The following is a 22,659-nucleotide window of genomic DNA, read 5'->3' as shown; positions in this document are numbered from 1 at the left end:
AGCTCATGGCCTTCACCTTGTATAAGCAGCACTGGCTTTCCCATCAAAAATGGCTTGGAGATAGCCACAAGCCTACATTTGCTTGAGGACCTGGATGTGTCGTGTCCCTCTCAACCCATGCTTTCTCTGTCCCTACGCTCTTGGCTTTTGGTCTAGTAGGGCTTGCAGGGTCCCTTTGTGTTACAGGTGGAATAACAATGTTGTCTGTGAACCTGCAGCACTGTATAACTGATCATGCCCCAGGGCAAGGAGTTTGTGCTTTCTGCCAAGTGTACTTCCTACTGTTTGGCCATCGATGCTGAGTTGAAAGAAGACCTGTTAAAACAGGGGTGACAGTTTTAGAAAGCTTTTGAAAAGTACAAGAAAATGTTTGCTTTTTTTTTTCTATTAATAAATACATCGTATCCTTATAATCTTACAAGCAACAGTAAGATGGCCACATTGAAGCCTTAAAAAAAATTGCATTTAGACTCTGAATAGTTTCTTTTCTCTACATCTTAATGTTAGCTGTGCTTGTCACTGGCCACCCAAGCAACACCCCATCGGAGGACAGTTTTATCCTTTCATCTTAGTGCTCATGAACTTCAGGGGACCAATTAAAATAATAGCCATGAGACAGAGAGACAGCAGGCTTTCTGGCAATGTGGGGGCATGCATGTGCATGGATGAGTGCAAGCAGGGACTGGGGCACACACCTGCTTCAGCAGTCAGAGAGGTTTCTGCAGCGTACTGTCAGTGCACCGCTAATATAACTACCAGGAATGGCTGCTTTTTTGGTCGAACCAGGAGGAAATAGCAGGTACAATGCCTCCATGCACCAGTCTGTAAAAGAAGTCACATATTTTCTTTTCCTTTGTGACTTTCTTCACACTAGCCCCCCAAAAAATAATGACCATCTTTTTGTGATGGCTCTGTATCAAATACATATACACCCCTATATATATGCAAGTATATATCCACACATACATATATGTGTGGACATGCATATATGCAAACACACACACACAGAGACACACTGTCTATCCAATGAATGTTATCCCCCCCAAAAAATGTTTAGCCCATATTAATTGTGCATGCATTTAATGAAAGAGCTGAAATTCCCTTTTTGTTGTCTTGTGAGTAAGAATTACTAATAAAGATCAAAAACTTGTTTCTGCATCAGTCATCATGTGGTCTGTCAGCTGTCACTTAGGCCACTATCCCAGCCACCTGCCTTGATGTAACTTCATATATCCAAATATTGGTGCTGGCCTTATTGTAGTCTTTACTGGCTGAATGTCAAAGATCTCCAACAGGTTTTCTACATGTTCCTCCATCTAATTGCCAGAAGTCAGTCCTGCATCTTTGATCATCAAAAAGAGGAGTAAGAAAAGATTATTGATTGTTCTTAGCTTTTCTATAAATGGGAAACGCAAACCCATAACTCTACCTGTTTCTCTCTGTCTCACTTGCTCTCTGCAGGTGTTGTTCTATCTATCGTTGTTACATATGGACCTAGCTGTGCTGGGAGAGAGCGTGAGTGTATTCAGATCTTGTCCTTTATTTATGTACAGTTGGCAGCACGATATTTTTGGGTGTGACAGTTAAACTGGACGGAGACACACACAAAGCTTAGCTATGTAGGAGTATTGTATTTGATTCATTGGTATGTTTTATGCAGTGAACGCTCACTTTGGAAGGAAGGACAGACACTCAGAAATGGCACTGTATGTGATAAAGTATAAGATATAAAGTTCTATACCCTTACAGTAAACACCAGTCTTCTAAGAAAAAAATAAAAAAATTGCATGTTACTTAGTGAAAAGTTGAATACAAATTTCAAAAATTCTCCTGTACTCAGGACCAGCTTTTTCACTCTGGTTATAATATGAATGCAGTTCATAAATGAAAAAGGAGCACTGACTTCAAAGTAAAGGCTTGACATGACCCAACACAGAAACTGGATGTAGATTATAACATGTCACTAGCTGAAGCAGCATATATTGGAAGAACTCACCAGAATCATCTTCTGGTTTGGGGACTGTGAAATGGGTTAAACATGGTCTAAATGATAATGAAATACTGCTTAAATTTTGTTACTTTGTAGGAGAGTGAAATATTTTAAACAATCCAATTTTACAGATACTGTATTAACAATTCTTGTTATTGTCTTTAAAGAGCTATTCTACAAAAATGTAACAACAAAGTAGTCACAGTCCAAGATGTCACTCCAGAATAAAGCTTATTAGATGTTAGTATGGTTATATTTGTACTGCAGCCAGTGGACAAACATTAAAGCTCAGATAGTTTAGCTTAAATGTTGGATTATATAGTGGACATCATTGTTTTCACAATAAATTCATCATCTGCTTTGTATTTATTTGATTCACTGGTATTTCTCTAATGATAAAAGTACCGCAGTATGTTTTATTGTGGTGGTTAACAATTCTGCAAAATTACAAAGCCTAAAGTTAACTTGCACAATGAAACTCTCCCTTTCCTGATGACTGGGTCCTATGTTTTTGTTTTAATCCTTATTAGCACAGCCTTTTCTTCTTCTTTTTTTTCTTTTTTTTTTTCTTCACACAATTGTGTCAGATGTTGCTAATTTGAGATAGATAGAGAGAGTTACTAAATCATTTAGAACATCAAATGCTTGGGTGGATAGATACTGCAGCACAGATATGAAACATCACATTTTTGTCTGATGGCTATAAAGCTGGTTGGCAACTTTGTGAAACTGCTGACACAAAAGGCACCCATCAAAGGCCTTTTGTAAGTTATCATAATAAATACATTCATTACTTTTGTTTTGATTTGGTTATTACTGTACTTTTATGTGTGGTGTCCCAGCAAAGTGAAAATAAACTAAAGAAAAAAAGCAACTGCTAAAATAAGATGTTGCTTGGTGCAGGAATTAACTGAGAAGAGCATGTGGTGAGATTATAAAGCTGAGGCTAAACCAGTTCTTATCCTGATCCAAACTCACCAAAAGGAGATTCAGCATGCCTTTTACCAAGGCATGAGCTATCACCAATGTGCAAAGCTCTGGAGCTAAACCTCTATACATAGCAGGAAGAATTTGAACTAAATAAACAAGAGTGACGCAAGGCCATCCGCACTTTTGAATTAAGGAACCAACAAAATATGGTAGATGAGAAGGTTTATAACTTATGATTTCATGCACTATTTATGCACTCTGGATTAAAGCACTGTAATACATGGCAAAAGAAGAGAAATTGCCAAACTTGCCTTCCTGAAATTAGCAACTGCTGATGGCTAATGGGAAGCGGAGTGGAATTGCCAGATTTGCCACTTGTAGCAAGTGCTGCCTATGAACACCTTATCTACGTGGCCCTTGGTTTAGGGTAGTGATGTTCACTACACCAGTGTTGCAGAAGGTTATCGAGGATGCTGGGCTTCTCGGGGCGGGGGGGGGGGGCAGTGTGTGTGTAGGGGGCATTATTGGACCTTAATATAACTGGCAATTAAGATGATCTGTATATGGTAAGAAAACAAAGAAAATTTGAGAAGAATGTTACATGTACAAAAATATGACTTTCAACTTTGAAAATAAATAAGTTCAGTTTATTAAGAGCTGGTGTCAATGCTGAACAAAATACACATCCTCCAGTAAAGAAACATTTTGGTGAACTGTTCTTTTTTTGTTTTTCCTTCTTTTTTTGATTTACTAAAATACAAGTTGGACCTTTTTTTCTTTTTGTAAATATATCATTTGTCTCCCTTAATTACATGTCCTTGTAGCTGTGACCATCATTCTCCTTTATGCCAAAGACTGAGGTTTGGTTTTTTTTAATTTCTTAGGAGTCTGGCCACACATGCAGGGTTTTTTTAAGGGAAAATACTTGACAATGAAAAAAAAAGAAAAATATATTTTTTTCTAATAAATAAAAATAATTTAAAATGCTAGAGGCTATACATGACTAGTTTTGACTATGTTCATTTATAAATGAAATAGTTTCCAAAATACGTGGAAGCAATATTAAAGGCAGACAAACAAAGATCTGTCTACTTTATTTTCCCATTAAGCTTGCCCTTAACTTCTCCATCAGTGGTTCAGCATGTAAGAGGAATAAATGTCACATCACCATTTATGAAGTTTGTCAGGCTTTATAAAAATAGTTCTGGCCTTGAAGGAGTCAACATTCATCTTCAACTTCTCTGATTGGTGGTATCAAGCTGCTTGTCGATTTATATTGATTGATCTGATTGGCCATGTGAGTGCTCATGGGCTTGATTTGAATGTTTCTGGGATAGGCATTATCCGGCTCATCTGTAAACCATTTCTTTTCTGCTAAGGAGCAAAATGGATAGAGACAGAATAAGGAGGGAAAATGAGAGTTTTAATTAGTGAAGCACATATACACATAAACACCAAAAACACCCAAAACAACCCACAACCAAGGAGGGGGGAGCAGTCAGTAAAGTTTATAGAGAAAAGGCAATCAATAGAAGGTGACTTTGACTAATTACTAGCAGTGTGGTGCATTAGATTAATACCTCTGAAAAGACTTTTCATGAAAGGAGGATGACGTTCGCAGATTTGATAGTAGAAGCTGAAGAAAACTGTCAATATGCTAGTTTGCTTGTTGAATACAATAGAGCTCTTTTTTTTTTTCATGCTCAGGTAAATACCCTCTGATTCATTTATTGAAAAAAATGATACAAATAAAAGGCTAAACTGAGAAGCCGGGGAGAGCAGATGGGATAAGGGTAATGCAGAAAAGAGCATGTTAGTCCCTATACAGAGGAGAACCTAAAGAATCAGAGGCTTCTCTGAACAATTTCAGCCTCAGAGTGGTTGCTACTTCTGGTTCAGAAATCACACAGGAGAATGTAAAGAAGAACTTTCCACAGTTGGTGCTAGCCTAAATAGAGCTTGCACTCATGCTGCCAGATGGCTGCGTTCCTGCACGGGATGGCCATTATATTGTTACTTAGCAACCTGCCTGCTTGGGCACTGCTGAACTCTCCAGTTTGGGAAGGGGTTTGGAACGTACTCGGTGCTGCAGATGACTGTAGTAGGGGCTGAATCCTGAGTGGATTGGTAGTGATATGTGACAGCAAGGCAAAGGAAGCAAGGACTTGAAGGAAGATTAGAGGGGAAGCTGTTCCTTTTGTATCTTTGGGCAGTGTCTGTTTCCATGAACATAGGAAGAATTTTATGGTACTGATTTAAGGTGGGCTGGGAGCAATGTGGGAAGGAGTGAGGATGCTGAGAGGCTGCATCATTGTGGCCATTCCCTATCTGCTTGTGATTGTAACCACTATATTGCATTGTTCATACACAGATGTGGACAAAAACTTCTTAAAATTCACAAAACAAACCAAACAAAAAAAAAAAAAAAAAGAATTTTCTTAAGCCCTTTAGAAAGCAATTACTGCTATCATTTCTTAATTAGAAACTCCTGGTCTTAGTGTGGCTTATGGCCATTAGGTGCTCGTGCTTTGACAAGCATTTGTGAACAGAGGTCTCCACTCACCCTCCTTCCCCAAATTCCAGAGGTGGGTGTGCAGAGCAGTGGGCACAAATGGTTCTGGGGATAGGATTCTGCAACTGGGGCATTTTCATTATTACATGCAAGGTTTAATGTGTGCCACATCAGAGCTGCTGCTCTTATATATATGCACTACTACATTTTGGGAACCCAAAATGATTTGGAAGCTTTAGTGCCTCACATAATACAAACAGCCACTTTTGCTTACCACTGAAATGCTGCTGTATGTGGGCTGGAATCAGGACAGAAGTGGAAGGAGTGCTCATTTTAAACAAACTTTAAACAAATAAATAAATAAAAATAAGCAGAGCAAAATCCACCTTCGAAACCCAAGGATCGAGCACAAAAGCTCAGAAGATGAAGCAGAGAATAGACACTGGAAGACCAGGAAGAATAAAGTACAAATATCTGGGCATAAATGCATAAAAATAAGCAACTAGCTTCGAAGTTAGGGCCTCTAAAGAAGTGGATTGATTTCTAGAATTACTGGACTTCTCAGTCACTTTCGTGAATAAGAAATTTAAACACTTATACTTGATATGGATTTTAAGCATCTACATGCAACACCACCACTCCCCAGCAACAAACCCCAAACTCATGAGGGTTTAATCCAACTTTTTTTTTCAGATACATTTGTTACCTGTGCTTATGCTTTTTAAAAATTTTAAATTGAAAAAAAGGAATTGTATTAATCATTAGTGGCTTATTACTGAAGGTAACCAGAACTACTGTATTTTCTTGTCATATTCTAAAATGTATTTTACATCTTTTTAAAATATCCTACTCATTTGCAATAAGGGTAAATAGTTCCCTGCCCCCATAAAGTTGCCTGAGTCTGAACAATGTTCAATCTCCCATCTCTCTCTCTCTCTCTTACCTATTGTAATTAAGTTCCCTTTGATTTGAACAGATTGGACGATAGGAATTCATAATGTTACATCCTGCACACTGAAGCTAACTGATTAAGTGCTTTAAATTATTCTTCCTGACAGAATGATAAAGTTACAATCTGTTCAGAGATGATCTACAGCTTGCCAGACTCCTACCGCTTCTTTCTACATTCATTTATCTTTTTGTCAAGCAGTTAAAAAAAAAAAAGCCTCAATTCCATAGATCTTTTAAAGTCATCAGAACATCTGAATTATTAATGAGACTTTAAGGGAATGGTTCCTGATGGGGGCTGGTTTAAGAAAGGTTGTAGGAAAAAAAAAAATCTGGGAATGTGTACACATCAAAATAATTTCAGCTCCATTTAAAAAACCATTTAGTTCAAGTGTGACACATGAACCATTATGCATTTGTGGAAACCAATTTTATGTGATCTACGATTAAACTAACCTTTCAGAGAGGTGTAAAGTGTGATGGTTATCATGTTTTAAAAGCCTTGCAAGATCACATATAAACAATTTCAAACTAACAGTTTTCTAATGGTTTGTGTTTAAAATGATTTTGAGGCAAGTTAAGCACTGTGAACTTTTATCTCTACCTTCTTTTTTAACATATGGTGCACAAACTTTCCTTACAAACAGAAGTTGGTGCAAGTTAATTCAATCTCGTAGCAAGAAAGGGGAGAACTGTGTGTGTGCTAAGGATTAGGGATGAACTGCACTGTGTTTCTCAGCAGCCAGTGCAAAGCACTTCCATCATCTCCCCTGCTTTCCCTGGAATTTTTAAAACAAGGCAATTATTATTTATATGTTAGTCTTTACAATAAAACTCATATCCAGGGAGCTGATCTTTAAAAGACACCATCAAGGCTCTTTTTGCCTTTACCTGGCAAGTAATAAATACAGAAAATAAATAATAAATGCAGAAACTGGTAGATTCTAATTTCTTTTGCTGTTTAAATTTCTTTTTGCCGGTGCTGAACACTTGATCCAGGCATTATCATCTCCAGCATCAAATGCTTGGACCCAGCTTTATACCTTTCCTGTTCCTTTTCTGCTGTTAAAATTGTCTTTGACCATGTAATGACAAATCTCCCGTGGAAGTCCATCAATCTCTATACTTACCTTTGAAATGTGAGCTTGAAACTCTTCATCTTTACTCTTGGTCACTAAGACATTTTGCTCCCAGTTACTAAATGTCCTTCTTGAATCTCTTACACACTTTACAATCTTTTTTTTGTTATGCTCACAGTCTGACTTTGACATGTCTTCCAAAGTCTTAGCACACATTTTTATGTATCTATCTTAAACAAACTATTTACTCTTTCCTTTAAATCAGTCCAGAAAACCCTTTTTTAAGTCTTTATATATTGTTATATTGACCAACTTTTTTTTAGTTCTGTCAAGTTCAGTCCGTCTCTCCCTTTTGGCATAGGTATATTGATCCTTACCGTGTGTTTCTACTTTATAGTGAGAACAGGCATAGTCTTCTATTTTTTTAAGAGCTGTTCAGGAGAGTCCCTGATCTTCCTGTGCTATTTGACAGGTTTGTTTTTGACAGCATCACCTAAGAGATGTTGGAACAGCTAAGTAACTTCATGTATCAGAAAGCAGAAAACATTTACTTTCCTCTCAAACACCTGTGTTTGCAATGGGCTATCAGCAACCCAGTGCATCCATGAAGGTTCTAAAGGCTTCATGCTCTTATCACAAATAAATAAAAATTAACATCCTGTGTAAGACTGTTCCCTGCAGCATAAAAAGATAAAATAATTAAAGTAAAATGATAAAAATACAGATTTCTTCAACTTGTATAAGACTCCAGCAATTCTCTCCAACAGATTCATTATTCTGGTGCTTTTTCACATTAATTCTGGACTAAATAATCACGTTTGAATAAATGTCACTGTGAAACACCCTCTCTTCTAAGCCGAGGCAAAGAAAGTACTAGCTAAACATGACACAAAGATTTTACTAAATCTGTATTCTCACCATAATCCCAGGTTACCTTACAATTGTTTTAAACATGCATTTTTTTCCTCTGTGACATTTGCAGTTTCAAATGAGTCTGTATGTATGTGTTTGTGTGCCTCCGCTCATTCCATATAGGCAGCTCATTCACAGCTAAACTGAAAATTCTCCCATGCTATTTCTTCCTGTATGAGAAAAAAGTAATGAAAGTTTCTCCACCCACCTGCTCAGCAATTCTTTGTTTGGCAGATTAAAATTTTACATGAAGCAGGCAGTGAGTAATTTGCAGGGAGAGAGAGAAGAAACTATTCTTACTTTCTGTGAAGGTCTTTATTTTGCTCCAAGGCAAAATTCTGGGACAAATATGCTATTCTGGAATTGCTCTTGGTGATTTTTTTATTTTTTTTTAAACTAGCAAAATTCTTACTTTTGACAATGGGAATTTCTCTGGAAAATGCCTGACTCTGTCAGTTTAGGCCAGTGGGAACCCATGCCAATAACCTGCAGGTTTGCTAGCTATGGTTTTGTGTCAACACTCTGATCAGCAAAGTTACTAAGAACCTAGCTTTCCATTGTCAAAACCATGCTGGGACTGATACAAGTGGCAGGATCTCCATTTAAAGCTCTAAAATGCCATCTCTTGACATCGGTGCTTCTTTTCCACCTTCAAAAACTAACCAGGGTACTTACTAAGAACATTTGACTTGGGATAGGTTTCTGAACAAATAGGAGATTTCCTGTTACTTTTCAATATAAAAAATTTTGACAACATAACATAGTTGATTTAAACATTCCTCTACTTGTAATGACCAACCTCCCAATTTCATTAGTATATCCATATCAGAAAATCTTCATCACTGTAATAAACTATTCGATCAGTTTGACTATAGTTAGCAGTGAAAATTGCACATGGCATAACTTTAAGACTTCCAACTTTAGGACAGGAGACAGAGAAGAATTAGACTTCAATATGATTTGAAGAATTCAGATTTGCATCCATATTATTCCTCTCCTGTTGCTCGCAAAGTAGACAAGTTGCTTCTCTAATGTACACTGTTTATATTTTTTCTATTTGAGATGCACAGTTATACAAATACTATTTTTTTTTTAATAAAATTATTATGTAGTATGTGACAAGTGGCTTCATATTAACACCCTTCCTACCTCTGCTAAATGGAAAACAGATAAAACATTAATGGAAAAGCATTTTGGTGTCAAAGCCATTAACATTCTTCCAAAATGCATAACTGCTCTCGACTACCTTCAGTCAATACTGCCAACATAAAAAGATGCTCATGAACATACACGGGGGACAGGAGTAGGAAAGGGAAGGGAGGAAAGGAATTGGAATGAGGAATGGGAAATTAAAGTAATGTCTGCACCAGGGTAGGCATCTTCATTGAGCAGGAACCTGGGTGTTTACAAAAGGACACGTGCAATTAGAAAGGCAAGCAGATGAGAGGATAAAAAATAAAACAGGGTTGAGCAACAGCAGCAGCAGCAGCAGCAGCCAGTTTTACTTCTGGTTTGGAGGGAAAAAAAAGGCAAAAGAAAACCAACAGAACAACCAAACAAACAAACCAATAACTGAATAAAGTTTGTAACTATTTTTTTTTTAATTTCACAAGTTTTCACAAGGACAAAGTTATAGAAGGAAACCCACAGCAGTTGCTAGGTCATGCAGAACCATTAATTGTCATACCTTGGCCCATTCTATTCATCCTTGTTGCACTTTAGAAAAAGAAGTAAGCTATGTAAGTTTTACAATGCTTTTAAACTGTCATATTTCCTGTTGAGCACTTTAACTGGCACATCCTTGTAGGAATAAATATCCTTAGGGCAAAACATGATAACTTTCTTTGCAAAAAGAAATACATTAATTTGTCTTTATGATGAAAAGCAACTGTAATAGACTCATTTGTAAGGGACCATCCACAATTTGCAACATATTTCACTGATAGGACTTACAGCTGCTTTTGAATGCACACACACATATATACTGTATTCCAATCATTATGCTTAACACTGCACAGTGGCACTCTCTGTAGCCCACTTGTAGGGTTCCAGGTTTTGTCAGTAAAAGTGCTTGGCTTCATTGTCAATTCACACAGCAAGCAAATCTTCAAAATTATCATGCTTGGGGAAGGGGAAGGTAGAAAACAACACTAACCATAAAAGCACCTTGTCTGGGTTGGCAGCTACAATGCTAATCACTCCCACATCCAAATATTTATTTTCTGTCTGCATGCTTTCTTGCTGGGTAGCCAGGGAAGTTGGTATGTGTTTCTGGCCTCCCTACCCTGGGAAACTCTTCATACCACCTAGAACTAGTTCTGTATTTCAGAAGGTTGGCATTTGAAATTAAAAAAAACAAGCTTGAAGTATCATTTCTATGGCTGTCTAGGATAGGTTACTTTCCACTACTTTATTTAATTCCCTGCCACAATTTTTGTTTGGCTAGGTGTGTCATTGGTGGGAATCTGCAAGAACCAAAGCACAGTGAATATTTCCACCCCAGCCCTCTTGTTCTGCTTATTAGCTGTCTTGGGCACAGCACCACCTTTTCTTCCCAAATGGGAGAGACCTTAAAGGTACTCTCTTCCCCTTTATTCCTGCGTGCTGTGGACTGGCATGCACCTGTTGAAAAGAACCAGCTAGAACATGGAGCAGGATTTCTGGAGGATCTTCAAATATTAGGACCCTTGTTGGAAGATTTATACCACCACTCTAACTTGGAAAAGTTAAACGACCATGTGGGGAAAGGAACAAAGTCCCTTGAGATCTGATACTTAAGCATAGAAAAATGCTTGCTCTTTTCTGAACATTATTTATTCTGTACATAAGGTGACTAATTCACCTTTTAAAGATGTAAAAGTCCTAGGAAGGCAGTTTTTAATGACTTACATCCAATATTTATGATACATATGGCTTTTTATTCCAAATGTCAAAAGTGAAAGAAAATACAGCTATTCATGTGGCAGTATAAATAGACAGAATAATAATTTAATATGCAATTAGACTCTTTCTAAACTTAAATTAAACCATTGGAGTTTTACAACTCCTTGCCTAGACAGTTTCAGTGTTAAAGGGAAAAGACACTATCTCCAAAAGGCTAGTATGTTAGAGGAAGTCCTTAAACAAGCAGAAAATTCCCTGATGTTCCTTTGGTATAAAGCAGGTGCGTAGCAATAATCTATACAAAGAGTGTAAGCCCTATACAATGTAAGCCTTGAAAGTGAAAAATCAGTAGGGATTTTTGGGGGTTTTTGTTGCTGTTGTTGTTTTTTTTTCTTTCTTTTTTTTCCCCAATGGGTTAGTTTTATAAGCTTCAAATAAATGTAGCAACTCCTGTAAATATGAACATAAAAAAACCTACCACAACATACGTCAACACTTCTGTACTAAATTACTTTCTTTGTGTAACTCTGACATCAAGAGCAAGTGTTCATGTTAAATATACTCTATTTTCTGATATGTAGAGTAACTGCAGTGAGTTATTTATGTTTTCTGTGTGCCTATGGGTTTAGAAATTTTTTTTTCTCCCTTAGCATCATAAATAACTTTTGGTCCGTCTGCTTTGTTGCTGTTGTGCTTAAGGGTTTTATGGTGGTGAAATAAAAATGACAATCACATGCACACTGTCATACATATGCAAAATATGTGTACAAAAAGGGAGAACTCCATGGGAAAACAGGGAACATTACTGCTGGAAACATTAACTGGGGAGAATGGGTGGTGAATGCAAGTTTCACACACAGTGGGAGCAGGTACACATATCAAAGTCTATCTTCCTGCACATACTTCTGTTTTTCCCGGGAATCCCTGGTCTTGGTGCGGTTCGGTCGGTTTGCTGTTGATGGGATGGAGTGAACTGATGAGCTCTTCTTGCTGGAAGAATAGGAGGAATGGGAGGAATGAGAAAGACTGGCCCGGGACTGGCCAGCGTTGTGGTCAAATTGCATCAAACAGAAGATCAAGTCTGTCGGCACAAGCTCAAATTCATATGGTGGGTTTGTGATAACGTAACTGGAAAGAAAGAAAGAAAGAAACAAAGAAAAAGAAAGAAAGAAAGGAAAAAAGAAAGAAAGAAAAAGGAAAAAGTAGGTTTAGATTTCTGCTAAAAAAATTCTGCTACAGTTGTTCTCTCATAAACATTTACCCAGTTTTTTGCATTTCTGTTTCCTTCAGTCTGTACCTAATTTTAGCTCACATAATACCCATTATGATTTAGGACCTTCTTATGTCAGATATCATTTTTTGTATGTTTTCTGTTGCACAGGCATACTGTCTGTGTAGGATGTTCTTCAAGTGAATCACATCATGATTTTTCAGAGAAACCACCACACAAATCACCCTCCTTTCTCTAGCTGCACCATAATGCAATGACTCTAGCAAATAGATTTACATATTGACAAAACCCAGTAACATATCCACCAGCAATGGTATTTAAAAGAATGGCTGAAAAGCAGGGAGAGGAGGATTTTAGATGCAGTTATATTTAAATACATACTTTCTATATATTTACTAAATATTTAAATACTGTCAATAGAGCAAGGGATATAATTATTTGTTTGGATTGTGACTGTACATAAAACAAGTTAAGGAAAATATATGAGCAAATCCGCAGTGAGGTTAATTTTGTTCATTCATTACACATGTACATTCACAGCCTCAAAGAGCATTTATAAAGAGAAATCTGCACATCCAAGAATCCAGCATTGCTAAGTATACATCCTAGACCTGAAACAAAAACTCTATCAATTTCAAGAATTCCCACCTTCAACTAACCCCCTTTTCAGGGTAGGAAGGGCTAATAGATGCTGCTGCTAAATTTTTTCACACATGTGAAAAACATATTTGAGCAAGGCAATAGGCATTCTCTGTCCAAGCAAGAAATGAGTAAAAATTGATCACAAAGCTCACAACTTCTTTTCAAATTAATTCAGTGCTCATAAGAAATCTGGCTTAGCTGCCTCAGGGACAGAAGTCACTTATTAATCCAACAAATAATCCCAAGTATAGCAAGTACAGCGTAAATCTAAACTGAAAATAATTTTTTCTACTCAATTTGTCCAAATTCTTACAGAAGAAACCACTTTGGTGGGCTACAGCGTTGTTTATTGCCATGTTCACCCAATAATGATGCTTTTTGTAGAGAATGAAACAGTAACAGATGGTAGATTTGTGACAGTTCTGGTACAGGTCTGTGTGTGTATTTCTGGTAGACACTTAATCAAGACACATTTCAAGTATGCTGCTAAATGGCCTTCAGTTTGCAAAGATGGAAATGTGTCCGCTCAATTTAAAGCATTGAGGTCAGCCTTGGTGCTACTGAAGTACAAATGCAGCCTGCCAAAAGAAGGGTTTCCATTTACTGGAAGAAATGATTATTAGATACAGAGTACCTGTAGGAAGCCCACAGGAGTATTTTTTGAGCATTCAGAAAAAAGTCTAGCTACTGTAATGTAAATTATTAGCCAGTAACTTACAGCTGATTGATATAAGCAAACTGGAGTCTTTTCCCTGTATGCAAGCAGTGGATTATCATAAATCAAACAAGATAAAGATGTGTTCTGAAAATTTACTTTAAAAATTTTTGACTAAAATTAGCTGAAAGCTGATGCTATGATATCCAGCCTACAATTTAAACTCAGCTAAAGAATCATCACGAAGTCCTCAAAGAGTTAGCTTTTGTAGCAAAGTTATGCAAAAAATGGAGAATTCTCTTTTTTAGATTTATTACAGGCACTGGGATCTTCCTCGCTGAGAAGACTGAAGAACGACGAAGCAGAGATGTTCTAAATGACTGGGCTTACCGTTTAGTACATTGGCTGGGAGTACTTAGATGTGCATCCCTTAATCGATAAATTCCAAAGCAAAGCATATTGTATGTTTTCAGTGCTTTACAAAATAGATCTCCGTAACAACCTCCATCCTAGGAGAAAGAAAGGAGAAGAAGAAAAAAAAAAAAAAGAGAGAACAGCACATTTTTTTCCTTTCTTTCTCTGTTACTACAATGTCAGGGAACAGGATTTTCAGTATGACCCTGTACAAAAAGGACAATGTATAGACAGTCTGTTGTTTGTCACAAATGAGACCCAAGGACATGAATAACCTAAATGTTTTATTTCAAATAAGTAGTTATGTAAAGTGATCATTATTTTGGAAAGCCTTGATCTATGAAATGATGGTAAATTGGGAAGAGTGAGTGATTTGCTTTAAGCTGGAAATATAAATTTTGGTACCAAACAATGCACATTCTACAATCACATTAGCTGTGATATTAAAATTGTTAGTATTTTGACCCTTTTTTCACAGTAGTCATACTGTCATCTAGACAAATAAATTCACAGGGGAGCACAACAGAAATTAGAGTTCTGAGGGGTTAAAAGGATAATATAATATCTTCCACTGTAAAATAATGAAGAAAGGTATGCCATTTTTCATAAATAATATGAAATGTTTTGATTAGCAAAAAAAGTTTAGATTTGATAATTTGTATATCTGAAATATTGATTCTTAAGTAACGATGACTGTTAATGCATTCTACCTTCACTGATGTAGTGCAACTGAGGCTCTAGCAAAATACCATTTGAAGGATTGGTGTTGCTTATTTTATTTGTGAAAATGTTATGCTTCATGCCCAAGTGTTTTGATGAGCTGTTAGTTTCGGCTATGAATGGACTTCTACATGAACTGAAAGGCTGTTTACTTTTATCTGCTTACTCCCATCACCCTTAATCCTTAAACCGGGATTCCCTGTCATTTCTATGAAGAAGGTCGCTCCATTCTTTTTGAACAGAGCTTGTGAACACAAGGTTAATTTAAGAAATATCAAATCATCATCAAAGCAATCTTGGGATTCACCTCAAGATTACAAGACTTGGTCCAGAAAACATTTCTAGATACTTCTTTATCCAAATGCACTGTTCTGTAAAGATTTTTCTTTTATTATTTGCTTTTGGGGTTGTCGGTTTGTTGGTTTTTTTTTACTTCACTCTTAGGATAGTGGAATCAAAATGTCAGAAAATCAGGATTTCACAAGAATTTTAGTTCATCCAGAAACAGCAGAAAACAAACCTTTTAGCTTTGTTTTCAAGCTAATAAGTATATTTTAAGCAAGAACTGGAAGCTCCGTGGAAAGGCTAAATAAGCTTATAAAAATCCAACAAAGGTATATATATTGCTCATGTTTACAATGGATTATTGTCAGAATAGTTATATCATCCAAGTCAGTTCATCCATCTCTTTAGCTGACAACTAAGAAGAGCCACAGGATTTTCTGCATGAGACATCCAGGCAAGGAGTCTGGGAAGTCATACAGCTTCTTAACAAGGGTAACAGCAAACCTGGCACCCTCTGCTATAAATTGTCAAATGATCCAAAAGCTCTATTAAACTAAATAATAGAAATTATATGCTAATTAAGATAGATTTTTAATTCAGTCTGAGAGAAAACAAATAGACTGCAGACCAGCCCTGGTCCTACATATCCCTCATGATCTTACCCCTAGGTCTGCAAACGGCCCATCATACAAAGCCAACTGAGCAACTCGACACCTGTCCCTGTTTGCAAGTGTCTGGGGCGTGCTGTAACCTCCTCTCAATGCATTTTCCTCAGCAATCAGTGCTTCCAGCTCTGGTGTGGCTCCTCCTGTTACCAATGTCCGTATCAGTGTGAGGATATTGTCATTGAAGTATGTCTGCAGAGATAAAAGAAAGCTCTTTAAGCAAACACCATTAAAGTCACAACTGAAGACATCCAAATTACAACTTTTCTGGGTTTCTGCTGTTTAAAGTTCTTGGCTGTCTCTTCAAATAATTTTACATAGAAAGTGAAAAGACAGCAGCCTCCAATTACTCTATTTTCTTCTATCCCATTAGGCTCCTATACTAGATCCTTCCTTTTAAACACCAATTCAGGCTGATTTTTATTAAAGTACAAAAATTTGAATGATTTATGTTTCCTATAATTGGTGTTAGTAGTGATGCAATGACTGCTTTCCTTCTCACTGCCTTCATGTCTAATAATGGGCTTTAGGACATGTAATTGTAAAATTCAGACCACATTTAAAGCTTACACAGGCTAGATTGCCTTTTTACTCTTGTCACCAATTCGTTGGGGAGCTGCCTTTGTGCTGCAAATGTCATTACTTATTACTGTGGCTGGACTCTAGCAGTCTAACCGATGTATGGTACTAAACATCTTATTACGAGACCTGACAGTGTTCAGACATAAGCATGTATCAATTAAACATCTTGAGTTCATTCCAGATAAATGTATGATGAGTTTGGGATCCTGGTGGTCCTTTTAAAAAACTCTAGGGTATAGGGTAAGTGTGGTTTATTAGGGAAGATCTGCTCCACACTGACATTTTGCCAGCATCTGTAGCATTGCTGGTCTGTCAGGCAAACAATGGGTATTTTAAATATTAATTTAATGCCAGATGAATGACTTTCAAGTTCACTTAAAAGTATACTGGTATAGTTCTGATATACTCAGTTAAATATCTGCAATGTAATGTACTGGGCAAAAAATAATGTTGAACTAAAAAAGGAGATACCATCACTTACAATGTCACTAACATCTGTGTTTTCAGAAGCTTTGCAAGTGTCTCCCTTGTATGGGGACATACAAGAAGAAAATGAGCTCACTGTAGAGTACACAGGATTGACATCCCTGGGTTTGTGGATTCCATTACTAGATTTGTGACTTTTGTTGAACTTAGGACTTGGAACAAATGTCTGTAATCCAACCAAGTAAAAATGAATACTGAATTCTCAAACCGCGCTGCTTGTCCAAAGATAATACTTTTTTAAGTAATACTTTTCAATGAAATTCATTGCTCTATCCATACAATGTAATTGTATTTAATACATGGGTAAACTGAAGTACAAGTTGAAATATTTTATCCTGAGATCAAAAAGCAGAACTAGCTTCCTATCCATGTTACTTTGATATTCTTTCTTTGTATAATGAAACTTCAGTTTTATTGTTCACTTGAGCTGACAGATAAAACAGGAGCAAATGAATTCTATGCAGCAACATTTTTCACTATTACATTGAAGTTTCATAACTTCAAGCTTCTCTGCTTATTTACATAGGTATATACGCCATTCACCTGTTGACTAAATTAAAATGAGAGAAATATATTGTTATTGTTACACATGCCCTAAAGCAAATATTTGCATCTCATCAACTCCAATTATTTTAAATTAGCCCGGGTAAAGCACTATATATTTTAAATACAAAGTGTACTGTAAAGAGTTGTCTGACATTAGCAGGTTCAGGAAGATTCAGTTAGTCTAAACCAACAGCTAATGTCAAATCAGCTCTTACATATTGGATGCACTGTGTAACAATTCAAGTGTAATACTCAAACCTTTCTTAACATGAAGAAAAATCAATGTGAACCCTCTGCAAGGATGTAAGTCTGGAGTGATTACATGATATTTAATAGGAATTGCTGTGGTGCGAGACAGGAGACACGCAGGCATGATCGTTTATTCTTCAATTACTTCTTCCTCGATGTCCCTGAGGTGAGAATCAGAGTTGCCCTCTTTGGCAACTCTTCCCACTGTGCTATACTCTTCCAACATGGAAGTACTCAGAATAAAAAAAATTGGCATTGTTTAGTCCCTTTTCTCAGCTTTTGTCAGTGTATACTATACACCACTCAGAACTAAAATAATTAGCACAATTCCTTTGCTCCTGCAGTTAGGCAGCAATGTTACTTGACACCAGTTTCATGGATATAAAGCCAAATTCTGCCAGATCTAGAGGCGGGAGGCACTGCAATTGTAGAAGCTGGAAAAGCCCTTTCAGTAAAAATGTGCTTCAACTTATTCTATACAGCACTTTAAGCACATATCTTCACAAAAGCATAGCATTTTCTGTAATAGTATCTTTTCTCATACCTTCCCCACTCTTTTATTCAGTATTTTTTTATTCCTTTTTCTTCTCTAAGCAGTGATATTTAGTATTATGCAAAAATGCTATTCTCAGTTTTACATCTATAAATCAAGATAGAAGAACATGAAACAAAAGTAAAGCATATCTTTACTGGTAGATTTTTCAAGTCTGGTTTACAATGGGCCCAACTATGGTAAGAAATGTTCACCTGCTCTAAGACTGATGGATGCTGGTTTGTGTAAAATAGCCTGGGTTTATAGACTGCTGACTTGCAGTGATTGGTAAAACATGCAAAAGTCTAAAATTGTACTAATAATTTTATTACTCTTTAGGAGGTATCATTAGGCCAGCCTTCACTGGTTTCCAACTCTTTCTCTCTCTCTTTATTCTGTAATTCAAATTATAGCAACTGTAGCCATAGATTTAAACACATATACTCTTAGCTCATCTGAATTTTGTACTGTGTAAGTGCACAACTACCCCTTATCGTAAATTCAGTTGTAGCTCACTAGAGCATGATATACTAAGAAATTATACTGTGGCCATATTGCTCATTTTACTACAGATCTCATATTAAACTGAGAAATGAAAGCAGTAGTAAAATAATGTATCAAGTCAGGCACCTGTCACAAATTCATTAATACAAACAAAATAAAATAAAATAAAATAAAATAAAATACACCCCCACCCCCAAACCCCAGTGCAATTACGACATAATGGGCCCAATTCTGGCTTATGTCGTGTGCCAACCAGGAGTAACTCTGGGAGCTATACACTACTATGAAACTGATGCAAATGAGAAAAGAATCAAGTCTATTGTTGATGGAACAGAATGCTGTCACTGGAGAAAGGCCTCCCACTGCTAGACAAATGTTAAGGCAAAGCTAAGACATTTATTAGCAAAGGAGGCAACATTTATCTTGGAACAATGGCTTAATTTGGGTTTCACACCATGACTGATGTGGATGTCACCATTTAATCAGATGGATGAGTGCAGCCAAATGATGGGTTTGGGCGTTTTTGCCATCAATGAGTAAAAAGATTCCAACTTTCAGGGCGGACTGCTCTGGCATTGCAACCGATCAGAAAATGCCCAACCATAAGCAAGACAGGATGGGTGAATAGGAAGCTGTAACTTGTCACCTTCTGCTAAATAGGCTTGCTTCCTCCTATACTAACATATGTAACACTTCTCAGGAAAAACCCGTCTGTCCATGCTTTCAATTGTCACAAAAATCAGTCTCCTCTCATTACCTCTTGCCAGTTTGGAACGGGGGACACTGAAAAGCTGAACTAGCGGATATCCATTTCCTTTGGAATAATAATACACTGAAATTAATTTGAGAATGATCTTCTACTTGCTCTGTGGGAGGGTACCTGGCCTGGAACTGCCAGTACTTATAAGAAACTGATCTACAGAACGTCTTTGGAAAGGTGCTGCTGTACTTAAAGTAACAAGACACTTTCCAGTAATGGTAGTGAATCCCTTTTGTTGACTGTAAAATCATAACTGAAGAAATACTTGTTTGCTACTGCCATTAACTGAACCCCACACTGGACATCTGTATGACATCGCTATAATTAGCATCTGGAATGAGAATGTGAAATAGGTGTAGTCTAAACACAGAAAAAAAGGAAATGCATCATAGACACTGAAACTGGGTAAATAGCAAGGAAATTCTGACACAGATATCTGAGCTAGCAGTGCCACCTAGCCTATGCTCCGGAATTGTAGTGCAGCTCTTTCAAACATTTTGGGGATGCTTTCCCATTTGTTCAATCATTTTTTAAAGTATAATTACCAGAGTGCTTATGTTTTGCAGTTAATGCTGTCAAGCCTTTTAAACTAATTGGTCTTTTACAGAAAATTTAACTGAAAATTAGCACATCTTTTAATAACATTGCTTTAACTTTAATAGCACTTTGCCTTTCATTTATAATTACTCTAAAATTGTCATTTTCCAAGTCATATCTGCCATTTTTTGTGTTTGCTAGTGGCTTTTTATGGATTTCTTTTAAGAAGACGACTCCTCCACTGCATGCAGTTTTTAACATTGCTTTCAAACAAATACTTCAACTTGCTTTTCTTTTTCAGTTGGAGGAATTCTGTTGAATAAATAATATATATCCAAATCTAAGCTAACATCAGTAACTTAGACCAATAACAAAAGGGCCTTTGAGACAGAATCAACAGCAGAAAATAACTAACAGCATTTCACCCCTTGAAAATCTATTGATTCTCAAAATATTGTCCAAACTTTAAAGAAGTTTGGGGTACTTTAGGTTACAAGATGATGCTTGCTAGTCCCCTGAACAGACTTGCACAAAACCCAGTCTTGTGTTTCAAAATGCCCATATCATAGATTAGAACGGTTTCTTTTCTGTATAAATAAGACTGTGAGGATCCCTGATGGAGTAAGGGATATACTGAAAAGTTATTTTTAACTGTTTTAACTATTGTCTTCCATTCTGTGCTTTTGTTTATATGAAGAAAATGTAAAATGTAGTATTACAGAACAAAACCCAAGTCCTAAAGTTCTAGTACAAGGAAATCGAGGATATCGAATGTTAAACGGTATAATCTGGTTGTGGAGATCTTTGCTTCTAATGGCAGCACTCTGACAGTACATCAAGTCTATTGTCAGCAGTATGTATGGGAGGGATGCCAACCTGCCAGAACTTCTGTGGTTCTCATAGCTTCAGCACCAAAAGGAGTAACAGAGAAGCATTGGCTCTCAAGCCAACTGCTCAAACCTTTGAAGGTACTGCGTGTCGATAAAACTGATTTTCTTGCATGCACAGGTTTTTCTGGAAAAACTATCTCAACAAGGCCCAGAAAAGGAAAAAGTACTCCTCCTCAAAAATTTGCTTCCCTTAAGCTATCCTATGTCATGTAATTTTATAGCTCAAGATAATCTTTTTACACAACATCCACATTATCTAAAAGATGCTTCGAATCCCATGGCTTTTAGTCACATTCAATTTGGTGATGAGAATGTGCTTTGCTTTTCAGGAGCGGCGCCACCTTGAGATTGACAGACTACATATATTCTTTCCCTGGGTTTGCATATGTTATGACAAAACAAATATTAATATATCATTCATGTCTCTGATGGCAGTAGATGTCTCTTCAAAGACGTAATAATGATTAGCTGGCGTGATTTAACAATAGCCACTGCCACACTTAAAACATGAACTATGTCTACAGTGTTCACACAGAGTACAATAATGCACTTTAACCAAAGCCTGGAGAGACCACTGTTACCAACTCATCAAAAAGACAATGCAGTTTTTTGGGCTCGTTATTGTCTTCTGAGCAATGATCTTCGAACTACCACACTGTGAATCATAGGCTTGTGGAATATATTGCCTTTGCTGCAGAGGACAAACTGTGCAGATAGCCTGTAGCTAGCATTTTGAAAAGTAAACTTCATTAAGCCTTTTATCTTTGAAATAGAAAATAACAGACAACTTCAAATTTAAAATATCTAATACTGTCATCTTATAGGAAATAATGCTAAACTAGCAGAACGTAATGATCTTCAGCATTCAGATTTGAATCAGAAAGTGACAACGCATTTTTTAATTTGTGATTCACGAGTAGGGTTTACTCCACTACTTCTATATTAATAAAATTACATGAAAGAAAATATTAATTTAACACTGATTAATACTGTTGAATTATTAGTATCATTATTATTATTCAATAACTGAATACTTTAGCAAATTATTTTAAATATATTTTGTACCTCTTTTTCTATATACATACATCTATAGGTATGTTTCAAATTACCTGCAGATTAGAAAGAATACTGTACGCATGGATATTATTCTACTTTCTAATCTTTCTTACACTTGTTTTACTACAAAACCCCACCACTGTGAGAGGAGATTAATTTTTAATGGAGCAGTTCATGCATTGTACGTTTGTACTGTAGACCATATAAGGAATTTGCATGCCAGAGATATCAACAGAGATCATAAGTTGGAATTTTTCTATAAAAATTAAGCTATAAAAAATCCCAAATCACTAAGCAGATTGAATAACGAACTATAGCCTATTCTCAAAATGAGCTGGCACAGGCCAGTACAGTGTGTATTATTTCCTTCTTACAGAATACCTGTGCAATTAATAGGATGAAAGCATGACTGCTGATCTCACAATTTAGTTAGGATTTTGCGTTCAGTTTGCTGGTACTGGCTTGAAGTTAGGCAGAATAAATAGAAGCTGGTCCCTAAAAACAAGTGTACTCTAGGAAAAAAAAAAAAAAAGAGATAATACAGTGCAAGTAGATTAGTTTGCGTGAAGAACACTCTTTTCCTCGAAGAAGAAGTGTAAGGAGAATACATCCTTCCCATGAGAATAGGGATAGTAAAGGGAAAACATCTCA

At 36.6% G+C, this 22,659-nt stretch overlaps 1 protein-coding gene across 22 annotated transcripts in view; it reads right to left on the bottom strand.

Moving 5' to 3' along the window:
• Positions 1-3,544: 3,544 nt before the first annotated feature.
• Positions 3,545-22,659, bottom strand: part of KCNMA1 (potassium calcium-activated channel subfamily M alpha 1) — a 529,204-nt gene continuing 510,089 nt past the window's right edge. For 11 of the 22 annotated variants that reach the window (XM_075025663.1, XM_075025664.1, XM_075025668.1 and 8 more), the window contains 5 exons: positions 15,864-16,058; positions 14,173-14,291; positions 12,158-12,382; positions 10,059-10,087; positions 3,545-4,294 (listed from right to left, as the gene is read on the bottom strand). In XM_075025663.1, coding sequence (XP_074881764.1) covers positions 4,140-4,294; positions 10,059-10,087; positions 12,158-12,382; positions 14,173-14,291; positions 15,864-16,058 — 723 coding nt within the window. In that variant the 3' untranslated portion in view covers positions 3,545-4,139. Of the gene's footprint in view, positions 4,295-8,786; positions 12,383-14,172; positions 14,292-15,863; positions 16,059-22,659 lie in introns of those variants that run through there. The other 11 variants (XM_075025660.1, XM_075025671.1, XM_075025693.1 and 8 more) reach the window with 4 other exon arrangements.

Source organism: Buteo buteo, chromosome 4, assembly GCF_964188355.1.
Source record: "Buteo buteo chromosome 4, bButBut1.hap1.1, whole genome shotgun sequence".
Lineage (NCBI taxonomy): Eukaryota > Metazoa > Chordata > Aves > Accipitriformes > Accipitridae > Buteo > Buteo buteo.
Note: the sequence above shows the minus strand (reverse complement) of the source record. Positions and strands in the feature narration are given on the sequence as shown.